Raw genomic sequence first — 14,056 nt, forward strand, 5'->3', positions numbered from 1 at the left:
TGAATCTCACTTGAAGGTGACTCTTAACTCTTCCACCTTTGGGATCTGATTTTTGCACTTCAGAATTGCATCCTTGTTCTTCAGAACTTCCAGGACGAGCAGTGTCATATCCCCTGCTAATCTGAGCCAGTTCTTTTACAGTTAACAGCCATGCAGGTGTCCTTTGCATGTACGGATCATGGGCTGAAGGCCCCGCGCACAAGCGAACCAAACAAGCAGAACACGTCGAGTCCAAGCACGGCTAGCGCAGCACGGGCTCGGTTCCGAACAGTGGCGCTGATCGCTCGCAGTCTGGGTTCCTTCTCGCACAGACACCATATTTCTCTTAAAGAGTCCACTGGAAAACTCACCGGCATGAAGTACAGGTACGGAAACTTGTGGAAATCACCAGGACACTACTCAGAGGAAATAATTTTGCACAATGATTGCTCCTTCATAGCTTGGTAGGCTTAATGGAGTTATGTTTCTTTCATGTGTATCCTTATTCCTTAGAAATAAATATAGAAAAAAAAATTGTTGACATACAGAGTATGTATTAAATTATACTTAAAAAAAAATGCAGATTAAAAGCAGAAAATTTGGATTGCTTGGATAATTTGGTTTGGGAAGAATTGGATGGGAAATGTTTGAGTTGAAATCTTGAAATTTGACATTTGATTGCAGAAACTGGTATTTTGTGCATTTTTTGATCCCTTATGAAACTCTAGGGGAGACATGTGAAATTACTGGGACTTTTTCTCAGAAGGAAAATTAGAGAAGGAGCAAAAATCTTCATTTTCTCTCCATTTAATCTCATGGTTGTCTAGGAGAAACAGTTGAGAGATTTTAGTAAAGAGATTATTTTTTCTTTCTTTTTAAGAAGCATCCACAAACATCTGATGACTTGTGATGTTGTTTTGTCTCTATTCTGATCAATTGTGAGACTAAACTGAGTACTCCATCTTTTTCAACACTGACGGCTCAAACTTTAGTCATGGTTTTAGTAACGATCTCAGATTTGTACAATTCCATTTATTTTGTTCTATTTAGTCTATTAAATACTATTACATTTTATTCCTTCATGTCTATTCCTTATAAAAGTCTTCTTTAAAATATAGTTACAGTTAAAGCTATAGTTATAGTTGCATAACCCATTCCAGTAAACTCTGACTTACATTAAGGTAATTGATGGAAGTGATAAAGTTATTGTTTGCTTAATGGAGTGATTGATAAAGTAATTGGTGGAGTGTTTGATAAAGTGAAAGTAGATTGTGCTTGGTGTGACAGCAGAGGTTTAGATTTTTATGACACATTAAAACCAAATAGCAGTTACAGAAATCTTTTGTGTGAAATAGTGAATTAGAGAAAAAAACTGTAGCTGACAACTGAGAACATGTGTGTGTGTGTGTGTGTGTGTGTGTGTGTGGTGTGAGAATATGCGGGGGAGGTGTGAACTAATGGTTTTTGTGCTGGAAATAATTAATTGCAACTGAGACACAAGTATACCACAAGCATGCAAACAGTTATTATCACATAACTGCTAGTTTCCATAACGACTGAGAACTGGCAGTTTGCCTATGCATTACTCTAATTTGACACATTAGCTGTTGGATAGAGGTCATAACTGGGCAATAGGGTGAACCTTAACACAGAAGAGCTGACATCCAGATTTACCCACTCGTGTTTGACATTTATTACACTATTCTACCCTTTCAATGTATTAATCACATTATTAAAAGGGCCATATCATGAGAAAACGATTTGTTCAATGTAGTTTGATGTACTATGAAAACATACTACAACTCTGAGAACTCTGAGACTTCCTCCCCTGTCCAAAAAGTCATAAAATGACGAAAAAAAAGATGAAAATCATTTGATCATATGACCCCTTTAAAATAACGAATTGTGATCAAATTAATATAAGCGTCTTGGGGCAAAAGCTGAGGAGACAGCATATTGAATTAATTACCTCAACTTATTAAGGTCAAAATCAAATCAAATGACAACAAGACATTCCAAGCAGTCCTTATGGGCCTGCACATTGCAGGCAAACAAATTGCTTGCAGGGCACAACTTGCTCTTGCCGATTTTTATAGGTTCTTTTCACAAGGCAATGTTAACCATGAGTAATGGCCCTCTGTTTATTTGGATATGTCGAATGTCCTGGAGAACAAATATCTGTCTCTGTGGTTTAATCATCTGTCACTCACAGTGATTTAATCTTTATAAATTGTAATTGCTCTGACAGCAAAGAACCTTAGGTCTTTTTGTAAACATAAAATTTTTCTAAGAGATTCCTCTTGCATTACGTCTTTCTGAAGCACCAGTATGTGTGTGTGTGTTCAAAGCCAATTTTATCCCACATTTGGTGCTTGTTGAGTGTTAATTTTGACTTCTATTTTAAGGTGCAGTTTGTCTTTTCTGTGCCACTATAGTGTCAGCAAAAGGCATTACAAAAATATTGTCTGTTTTCAAATTGGTTTCCCGAAAACTCACCCCGTCTTCCAGTGTTGGTGTTGGTCTGGTCATGATGCTTAAACAGATGAATGTTTTGATAAAGCCATAAAGCCACAGTGTTAACACTTTTCAAGGGAAATTAGCATTCAAATGGCTTACTTTTAGTTATCTCTCCATATTAAGCTGAAATAGGAGAAATTGTTTTTAAATCGAACAAATTACACACACTGTTAACCATAAACCAATCTTATCTGAGTACAAAGCAGACACGCTACTTTCTGTTTTCTATACTCTCTTTCACCCTATGTTTGTTATTGTGGATTGGGAGCTCAGTGCTTTGGCAATATAATCACAGTAACAATCTCTCTGATTTTAGAGAGGCTTAAAATATAGTTGAAAAACCTTTGATGTCCACAGATTTGTGAAATGCCGTATCTTATGCTCCGGTATTAAGAAAAGTGTAGTGAGTGAGTGTGTGAGTTTTGGGGGGTTGTGGGGAAGGTCAATATGAAATGTTCACATCCCATTTTACTTGAAGTATTTCCAAGTGATTTTTTACATCAAGAAGTAATTGGATTGTGAAAAGTGGTCTCTGTAGATGAATTTACTGTTTACAAGCTGTTTAAACGCTAGGAAATGGTACTGCCGAGTTCTTTTGGCACCCCAGAAAATAACTGCTTTTAATGGGTGCTTCGATCAAATTAAGCTGAATATTCCCCAAAAGTGCTGTTTGAAAGGTTAAACACCCCATTTCTGTTTGGGCTTCTGTAGATTTTCATAAGGATTAGTTCATCAGGACAAACTCAGGTTTTGACATAAATTGTTATATTTTAGGGATCACTGTCATTGCTGTTGCGTCTGCTCTAAGACCCAATGGCCTTTAGCTGGTGTTGGTAGATTTGAACCTTTCACAAAGTAATCCTACACACTCGGCTCTTTTTTAATTCCCAAAGTGCAACTGCTGTGACAGAAATGAGGCCAAATGTGATCTAATGATGTTCTCATGTAAGATGTAACAGGACAAACACATCTAAAGAGCTGGACGAAACGGACCCCATCTCCACCATCACAGTGTACACTGTTTGTGTAAGGAGATGTGAATAAAAAGAATATAATACTTCTAAACTATATCTTCCCTGCTGGAAAATCCATCTTAAGATGGTAGCTGTGTTTTGAGACATGGTAGCTTGTTTCTAGTTGGTCCAAGCTGGTCATGAGCTGGTCATTAGCTGGACCACCTTGGACTAGCTAAGGACCAGCTTGGACCAGCTATCATTTTCCAAAACAAAGCTACCTGCTTAAGATGGATTTTCCTGCAGAGTTTGCATTTATTTTGAATGCAGTCCCTTATCGAAACTGGCTGTTATTAAGTTTGAATAATGAATAATGCAAATATTTTCTATTTTATTTTATAATATAATAATAATAATAATTTAAGCAGTAAAGATGCATATTTCATGTCTGATGGTTGTTTTAAATTTTATATGATACATTTCTCAGACTTTAGAATTGTGTCAAATGAGGATGTGTATTCATCAACCTGTTATATGTCTTACAAAATCATACAGCCCTACTGAATCAGGTTTAAACTGGTTTTGTCGATAGTTCAAAAAGTTTAACCTACGTATATTTCTTCATTATAAAGATATGCCTTTATAATAACTTTCATTAACAGTGACAATCATTTTACATTATACTGTATAATGCTTAACAGATTATTAAAACTGAAGCAGCTTTCTTATTCTTTAGAATAACATGCACTGATGAACAATGCACAATAAGATCAGTCACGTCTATAAAGAAAGTAGAAAGGGTCAATTTTGATTTCATGCTGACCTTAAATGCTTCAAAAAGAGATCCCCTTCTAAAGGTGATGAATTAAATGTAGCGTTTTTTTAAATGCCTCTTTATTTGCTGTATTCATAGTGGTGTTATTTTTGCCTGGTTTTTCTGAGTTCACAGCACAACAGCAAAGAGTTTCACTGTGTCATGGTTCACTGGCCAGTGCTGCAGTCCAGATGGGCAGTCATGCTGTGTGTGCATGTGCACATTTGTCCTTATCATCATATAAGTGTGAGTGGGCTTCTGGCTTCCTTGGACATTGGCATATTAGAAATCAATCTGTGTATGGTACTTTCTTAGACTTTGTGACAAGTCTTTTTCTTTGTTGTGAAGGAGGAAGCGGGAGCTGGGCAAACAATCCAATTTGAATCTTTATTTCTAATACTTTTCAGATTAACAGACACTCTGTTTGCTTTTCAGCATAATCGCACTAAATGCACACATGAAAACTGCTGCGTGCGTCTCTCTCTCTCCCCTCAGGCATTTTGGACTGCCCTTTTAACCCCCTCCAGCTCTCACTGCGACACAAAACAGCTGTTAGAGGTGATTTCCCACAGATGTCAATCCTTACTGCTCTTCCTCTCCTGGCCTAACTCTCCACAGACATCGCTCGGCCAAACCCACATCACCACACACCCCCATCACCCGACTCAGGCCGGGGAGCCATCCAGCCTGTCACCGCTCCCAACCCCTGTCCAATGTGTCCGTCTGCAAGATAAAGGGGAGAGTTAAGTCAGGAGAGTGCAATAACGGCCTGCCGCGAAGTGCAGCCTTCACCCACGTGAATGCCTTCTGACATGGCTCTGTCCACTGGACCGGATCTGGTGCCCCCTTATTAGTAAGATCAGTCAGCGGGCTAATAATTAGGCACAAACCTGCGATAATAGCCAGCCAGCCCCAGGAACTGTATCACTTCCTTTTTGGTCTTAGATCTCAGGCAGGCTGCAATCACTGCGGTCTTCTCAATTTGGGGCCGCACCTGCCAATGACCCAAGTGGAAGCCCAGATACTGTACTTCCACCTGCCAAATTGCACACTTCTTTGGGTTTGACGTGAGTCCCGCCCATCTCAACGACCTCAGGACAGCCCTCAGATGCCGCAGGTGCACTGCCAATCATTACTGAAAATGTTGATGCCATCTAGACAGGCAGTGGCGTAAGCAGTGTGCAGTCTGAGGTTTCTGCCTATGAGCCGCTGAAACGTAGCTGGGGCACCGAACAAACCGAACAGAAGCATCACAAATTGGTGTATTCCAAATGGTGTGGAAAATGGCATCTTTTCACGGGACATGGGAATTAAGGGGATCTGCCAATATCCCTTCATTAAATCCAGTGTCAAATAAAAGTGAGCCGCGTCTAACCGATTGAGCAGCTCACCAATCCGAGGCATTGGGTATGCATCAAATTTAGACATTGCATTAACTTTTCTAAAATACACACAGAACTGGACTAAGCCATCGTTCTTAGGAACCAAAACCACCGGGCTGGCCCAGTCACTGTGGGATTCTTCTATTACCCCCATACCCAGCATGGCCTTTAATTCTCCCGAACCACTTCTTTTTTGTGCTCGGGTAATCGGTAGGGATGACTATGCATGACTACCCCTGGGGTCATTTCGATATGGTGCTCTATGAGATTCGTACGACTGGGAAGAGGCGAGAACACGTCTGAGAATTCTCCTTGCAACCTGGCAACCTCCGTGACTTGGGATGGTGAGAGGTGGCTTCCTCAAGTGACCGGGGTGACTCTATCAGTGGCTTTCAAGTTCACCTCCGGTCCGAAGGTCCCTCCTCCCAATTTTGCCGACATGCGAGCCCCATGATCCTTCTCTCTCTCTCTCTTATTCTCTTCTCTCCCCTCCTTCCCCTGCTTTCCATCCTGTTCCTCCTCCCCAGAAACAGGGAGGAGCCCCTCCCATACCGGCTCCTCAACTCCAGGGATTGCACTACCCGCCGGTTTCACCTGCCTCTCTCCGCTCTCACTCCTAGGGTGGTGGACCTGCTGACACGGGCATGGGCATGGAGCCTGGCCGGTCTGTTGGAGCTGTGGGGAACCCGGACCAATGCATGGTGATGGAGGTGGGGACATTGGTTCGGGTCCATGATGTGCCACATGCCGCCCCCAATCGAGCTGGGATGCACCACATACCTGTGAGTATTAAGGGGGTACATACCAGGCCTTGGTGGATTCGGGTTGCAGCCAAACCTCCATCCGTCAATGCTTGGTTCAAGACAAGGCTTTGGGTGCTAGTCACAAGACCAAGGTAAGGTGTGTGCATGGGGATATCCATGATTATCCTCTAGTGACCATGACGATTCAATTTCGGGGACAAAAGCATAATGTCGAGGCTGCGGTTAGTTTGCGCCTCACCCATCCACTAATTTTGGGCAGGAATTGGCCAGCATTTTCCACGTATTAAGGGAAATTTGTGCGGATGGGTCCTGTAACAGAGCGTTTCGGTGTGGGATTTGTGATGTGCTGGCTGGGTAGGCAGAGCCGGGGCCATAAGGGATGGGGAAGTCTCGGCTTCCCCAGCACTTAGAGGATGACTCTTAGGCACACCTTCGACCAGGTGAGAGTGATTGATGGTCACCATCTTCAGCCAGACACTGCACTCGCCTATCTGTACTTTTCTATTATAAATGACCGGTTGTATCGAGTGATGCAGGACGCTCAGACAAAGGAAGATACGACTCAGTTATTGATACAGAAGAACTGTTGGGAAATGTTATTCCAGACAGCTCATTAGAATCCGATGGCAGGTCACTTAGGGCAGGAAAAGACACTGAAGCATTTAATGGCCCGTTTCCATTGGCCGGGCATTCGCGGAGATGTTCGCAGATGGTGTGCGGCATGCCGTGAATGTCAACTGGTGAATCCACCGGCCACCCCAAGAGTGCCTTTGCACCGGCTTCCTTTGATCGAGGTCCCCTTTAATAAAATTGGTATGGACTTCGTCGGGCCATTAGAGCGGACGGCACGCGGACATCGCTTTGTGTTGGTTCTGGTGGACTACGCAATGCGATATCCAGAAGCAGTGCCTTTGCACAACATCTCAGCACGAAGTGTTGCAGAGGTACTCTTCAAAATGATCTCCCGAGTGGGGATTCCGAAAGAAATCCTTTCTGATCAAGGCACTACTTTTACGTCACATACACTATGCGAGCTGTATGAATTCGATTCGGACAAGCGTGACCCACCTACAAATGGACGGCTTGGTCGAATGGTTTAATAAAACCCTGAAAAACATGATTCGTAAGTTTGTGCACAAAGATGCTCGGAATTGGGATGAGTGGCTTGAAGCTGTTATTCGCAGTGCGAAAGGTCCCGCAAGCGTCCTCAGGGTTCTCCCCATTCTCCCCATAGCCTCGCAGTGTCTTATATGTCGTGAGGCAAAATTGGAAGGAGGGACCTTCAAACAGCAAAAATGAAATTCAATACATTCTTGACCTGAGAGCAAAACTCCACACACTGGGGCAACTATCACAGGAGAATTTGCAACAGGCTCCAGAACATCAGACCTGGCTGTATAACAGGAGCTCGGCTACAGGAGTTTACACAAGGAGATAAAGTCCTTGTATTACTACCCACATCAAGCTCTAAATTGCTCGCAAAGTAGCAAGGTGACCTTTGAGGTCACACGGTGAGTCAGGGAAGTCGATTATGAGGTTAAACGCATGGATGGGGCAGAGCACATCAGATTTACCACCTCAGCCTCTTAAAACCATGGAGGGAGGTGGTCCCTGTGGCTTCGGTGGTACCGGAGAGGGAGGAGCTCAGGCTGGAGGTGAACTTTAAAGCCAATCGCGGCACCCTGATCACTTGCAGAGACCACCTCGCACCGTCTTAAATCACAGATGTGGCCTGGTTGCAAAGAGAATTCTCGGACGTGTTCTTCCCGGTCATACGAACCTCATAAAACACCATATTGAAACAACCCCAGGGGTAGTGGTACACAGTCATCCCTACCGATTACCCGAGCACAAAACAAAGTGGTTCAAGAAGAATTAAAGGCCATGCTAGATTTGGGGTTTATAGAAGAATCCCACAGTGACTGGTGGTGCTGATTCTGAAGAGCGACGGCTCGGTGCAGATCTCTGTGGATTATAGAAAGGTCAATAGATGAACTGCTTGATCGGTTAGGCGTGGCTCGCTTTTATTTGACACTGGATTTAATGAAGGGTTATTGGCAGTTCCCCTTAACACCAATGTCCCGTGAGAAAACGGCCTTCTCCACACCGTTTTGCTTACACCAATTTGTGACCCTTTCATTTGGTTTGTTTGGGGCCCCGGTTACATTTCAGTGCTTTATGGACTGAGTCCTCAGACCGCACTCTGCGTACATCGCTGCCTATCTGGATGACATCATTATATACAGTAATGATTAACAGCGGCATACGCAGCATCTGGGGGCAGTTCTGAGGTCGCTGTGATGGGCGGGACTCATGGCAAACCCCAAGAATTGTGCAATTGGAATTGGGCGGAGGTACGGTATCTGGGGTTCCACTTGGGTCACGGGCAGGTCCGCTCCCAAATTGATAAGACCGCAGCAGTTGTGGCCTGCCAGAGACCCAAGTCCTAAAAAGGGAGCCCCAGACTCGGTCCAGTGGTCGAAACCATGCCAACAGTCTTTTATGCAGGTGAAATCTGCGCTTTGTGGTCGGCCGTTGTTACATGCTCCTGATTTTTCTCTCCCTTTTATTGTGCAGACTGATGCATCGGACAGGGGGTTGGGAGCCATGACCCAGGTGGTGGAGGGGGAGTAGCGCCCGGTGCCGTACATCAGCCAGAAGCTTTCGGCAAGAGAGGTGAGGTATAGCACCGTTGAGAAGGAGTGTCTGGCCATCAAGTGGGCGGTCCTCACCCTTCAGTACTACCTCCTGGGACGGGCTTTCACCCTGAGGCTCCATCGCATGAAGGATACCAATGCGTGGATCACCCGTTAGTATCTGGCTGTTCAGCCTTTTAAGTTCGAGGTGGTCCACAGACCGGGGGTGCAGATGGCTGTTGTGGACTTTCTCTCCACAAATGGGGAGGGGGAGTACTGAGTAGGCCAGATGGCTCCCCGGCCTGAGTTGGGTGATGGGGGTATGTGGTGGTGGGGGCGTGGTTGAGGTTTGTGGATGGAGAGCGATATCAGGAGATGAGAACGGTAAGGATCATCACCTGGCAATGACAGTCTCTAACAGCTGTTTGTCATTGCATTGAGTGGAGATGGGCTTTAAGAGTGAGCCAGACGCCAGTGAGATGGAGAGAGTTACGAGACACAAGCTGAAAGAAACTGTGTTAATTTGTGTCTGCTGAAAAGCATGTTTTGAAATGTGTCCACTGAAAAGCGTGAATTTTGAATGTAAAAATAAACAGACCGTTTGAGTTGGATTCGCCGTCTCTCACTTCTTCCTTTTCCCTAACTGTGAACATTGTTACAAACCTCATCTATTTTTCATCTCACATTTACTTTATTGGTTAGGTTTAGGCTTAAAGGTGCTATATGTAAGATTGACAACAAGCGTTTGAAATGGGTACTGCAGTCCAAATTCAAAATATTGGAGAGTTTGTTGAGGCGCACTGTCACCTATTGACGCAGCTCGAAAAAACAAATGTACTTCAAGCTTGAATTGCTCATATGGCCAGAAAATCTGTACTTTTATTATGGAATTTACATACGCGTTAGGGAGCATGAATTAATTGTGTTAATTTTTAAATCAACAGGCCTATTTAAAACTTAAAGGAATAGTTCACCCAAAAATAAAAATTCTCTCATTATTTACTCACCCTCATGCCATCCCAGATGTGTATGACTTTCTTTCTTCTGCAGAACAAAAAATAATACTTCAGCTCTGTTGGTCCATACAATACAAGAGAATGGGTGGCAAAATTTTGATGCTCCAAAAATCAAATAAAGGCAGCATAAAAGTAATCCATATCACTCCAGTGTTTAAATATATATCTTCAGAAGTGATATGATAGGTGTGGGTGAAAAACAGATCAATATATAAGTCCGTTTTTGCTAGAAGTTCTTCTCCCTGCCCAGTAGGGGGCATATGCATGAAGAATGTGAATCACAAAAAAACACAAGAAGAAGAATGTGAAAGTTAAAGTGGAGACTGACTGAGCAGGGAGAAGAATTTATAGTCAAAAATGTTCTTAAATATTGATCTGTTTCTCACCCACACCTTTCAGATCGCTTCTGGAGACACTGATTTAACCACTGACTTTTTGCTTTATGCTTTATACTGACTTTTGGAGCTTCAAACTTTTGGCACCCATTCACTTGCATTGTATTGACCAAAAGAACTGAGAAATTCTTCTATAAATCTTCATTTGTGTTCTACTGAAGACAGAAAATTATACACATCTGGGATGTTTTCAAACTGTTCCGGTGTTGGGTTGGAAATAAAGGATTCCAAATCAAATAAAGCCATAATTATAATGCCTATCACATACACCACCCACACTAAACCACATGGCAACAATGCCAATGACAAAGCTATGAGGTCGACGCTAATGGTCAGTCTGTCACCAGCACCGGACAACAATTTTTATCTCGGGAAATATTTGCAATGATCCCAGACGAGCCCCCATTAATATTTATGACCCCAATATGCCTAGGGGTATAAAGGGTGTAACACTGAGAATAAATTATTGTCATGGATACTGGGTACATAAGACCAATACAACAGAGCTTTATTCCCAAACAAAGTGGTTTATTGATATACAAACGGTAGATGCTGTGAAGTAACTAGTGAGTAATGTGCAACAGGTGAAAATTTGAAGTATTTACAATATGTACAGTACCGATAGAAAAAAAAAAGGGGGGGGGGGTGATGGGACATAAGCGGTGCCAAATCAAAGTACAAAACTAAACAAAATCCGTGTGCTAACTTTACCCCAATCCCTCTAATCTGACTAACAAAAGAAAATGTGAAACTCAATACCAATCTTCAGCGTCAAGACACCCTTACTAATCTGCTCTGCCTAACACAAACACAAACTTACAAGGGGTGTCACTCACTCCTTAACTAGTGTTTCTAATACAAACGATGTAACTACGTGCACACCATGTAAAACACGTGACATACTTACCTGTCCTCAGGGTTGGGGAGTAACGGAATACATGTAACGGGATTATATATTTAAAATACAAAATATAAGTAATTGTATTCCACTACAGTTACAATTTAAATCATTGGTAATTAGAATACAGTTACATTCAAAAAGTATTTTGATTACTGAAGAGATTACTTTGCATTTTATTGTCATTTGTTTCATTTAATATTTAGTCCTTTTTTATGATGTGTTACATTCATACGAGCAGATAGAGAAGTAAGTTTGAAGTTTGGAGCAGAAGAAATAGAAATAAACCTTGTGTAAATTGTCAGCTTTACGTTTCTAGCCATTTTACATGCACAAGTTACCAGGCACGATCATATTTTTTTATCAAGAAAATTCACGTTAGATCATAATTTATTTTCTTCTAGTAAGATCTTTGATATTAGGACAAAAATCTTATTCTTGATAACAATTTTTCTATTATTTTCCTGTAAAAATATTAAAAAATCCTTAAAACAAGATCAGTTTGATTTATCTTGATTTAGAAACAACACTGCATAAGATATTTAGGTTTTTCAGAGAATGTATTTTTAACGTATATTTTGTCTTACTGTACTGAGTTTTTATAAGCAAAACAAGTGAAAAAATCTACCAGTGCTGAAGAAGTAATCCAAAGTATTTAGAATACATTACTGACCTTGTGTAATCTAATGGAATACATTACAAATTACATTTTACATCATGTATTCTGTAATCTGTAGTGCAATACATTTCCAAAGTAACCCTCCCAACCCTACCTGTCCTCTTTTCCCCGTGTTAACACACACAAATGTCACAGTTATGGAACGAGCAATGAACAACGAGTGACAAAATGCGGAAACAACAGAATAGCACAACGACCATTTTAATATTTTTAATTAGAGCAGATAGCACACAATGGCATGGTAGAAAATCGAGCCAACAACAGACTGGTGTCAATTAAACAGTCAGAGTGATGGTGGATTGGTGGAGGAAGGGTGATGACTTCAGACCGGTAACAATGATTGACGCTTCGATGATCCAATGGCGAGTGTCCGTGAGCATGATAGGAGGAGACGGGAGAGAGAGAAAGACAACACAACAACAAACCAAAACACGGACACATGTACGGGATGTAACAGGGTGAGTAAATGATGAGAGAATTTTCATTTTTGTGTGAACTATTCCTTTAATAGACCATGAACCTTAAAACCTCCTGTTTGGGAAAAAATGTACTCACTTTTAGCACCACACAGTGGACATTTCACCTCGGAACTGCCATGAATCGTGCAATGAACCACCAATTTTATTTTGCAAAAATGTTGCTACAGTCACGGAATTGTCTTGAGATCATGCTAGTTTTCGAAAGTCTCCATTTTTGGTGGAGGAATTTCAAGTGCTTGGCTGCGTAAACAGAGAGTGCGGGTGCTAGACTGGCCTGCCTGAAGTCCTGATCGCTCTCCAATTGAGAATGTGTGGTGCATTATGAAATGCAAAATATGGTAACAAAGGCCCTGTACAATTGCGCAGCTGAAGACCTGCATAATGGAAGAATGGAGGAAAATTCTGTTTGCTAAACTTTACAAACTTGTCTCTTCAGTACCCAAACACTTAATTAGTATTATTAGAATAAATGGTGATGTTATACAGTGGTAAACACTCCACTGTATGTTTTTTTTATTTGTATTATTATTATTTTTTTATTAGTGTGGACGTTGCCTTGAAGACTTAATCTTGTCCTCAAGGTAGTGTCCAATATCTAGTAGTGTATTACCATGTTCCATTGTCAAAAAAAAAAAAAAACATGGAAATACCATAGTACATTTTGTAAATAAAACAGTGTCTGATTCCGTATTTCTGTTATTTGTGATTTGAGCATCCAGTCAAACAAGGAAAAAAATCTGTTATGTTCCTATATATGCAGACAAGCACATATACAAACAAATACAACCTGCTATCCTGTCATCACACATCTGTTTTTCATGCAACTTCCTCTGAACAATGTGAGCGAAATGATGCATACAGTTTTCACCGGCTTACTGGGGGATTTCTGAGCTCTTCTGCCACGCAGTGTCTCAGTTCTCTGACTCAGCTCTGTGTGATGAGGAAAGATCTGTTGACACCCAACAGCGCGTGTGTCTGCTTCCCTACACCCTCTTCACACAGAGCACTAGGAGTTTTAAATTATATATGTCTGCAGCTGAGAATGTGTTCTGGTTGTAATGTCACACAAACTAATAACAGCTCAGAATAAGGCAGACAAAAAATATAAAGAGGGTGATGATCTTTGGCGACATACAACAGCTGTATCTGTGTGAAGGATGAGGCTGCTATTTTGAGAGACAACAGATTTGTCTTATTTGAAAAGGCAGTATTCTGAGAAGCCTGACCTGACCTGCAGGGATGAGATCGCAAAATAAAGTGGATCATTTCGTGTTTTGTTTTTTTTACTCAGCGAGTGCATCTGTTAAATTTGTTTTGTGCTCTGGTTTCAAACAGACAGTTTAAAGGGATTATATGCAGAAAGTTGGAGTGAAAAAGATCAGTTTGAAAGGGAATGCAAACTGTGCATGCTGATTTAGTATTCACACCACAAGCTCTGAATATCAGGGGGTGGTGGGTGTCCACAAGCCAAAATCAATTCTCTTGATTTCTCTCCAAATCAAATGCATCCTAACTCACTTCCTGAAAAGTCAATGCTGCATAGT

General features: G+C 41.7%; 1 protein-coding gene across 1 annotated transcript in view; it reads left to right on the forward strand.

Annotated features, from left to right (window-relative positions):
- LOC127440337 (voltage-gated potassium channel subunit beta-1-like) overlaps nucleotides 1-14,056 on the forward strand; it is a 53,292-nt gene that overhangs the window by 1,038 nt on the left and 38,198 nt on the right. The window contains exon 2 of the mRNA XM_051696875.1: nucleotides 142-365. Coding sequence (XP_051552835.1) covers nucleotides 142-365 — 224 coding nt within the window. The remainder of the gene's footprint in view (nucleotides 1-141; nucleotides 366-14,056) is intronic.

This window comes from Myxocyprinus asiaticus, chromosome 5 (genome assembly GCF_019703515.2).
Source record: "Myxocyprinus asiaticus isolate MX2 ecotype Aquarium Trade chromosome 5, UBuf_Myxa_2, whole genome shotgun sequence".
Lineage (NCBI taxonomy): Eukaryota > Metazoa > Chordata > Actinopteri > Cypriniformes > Catostomidae > Myxocyprinus > Myxocyprinus asiaticus.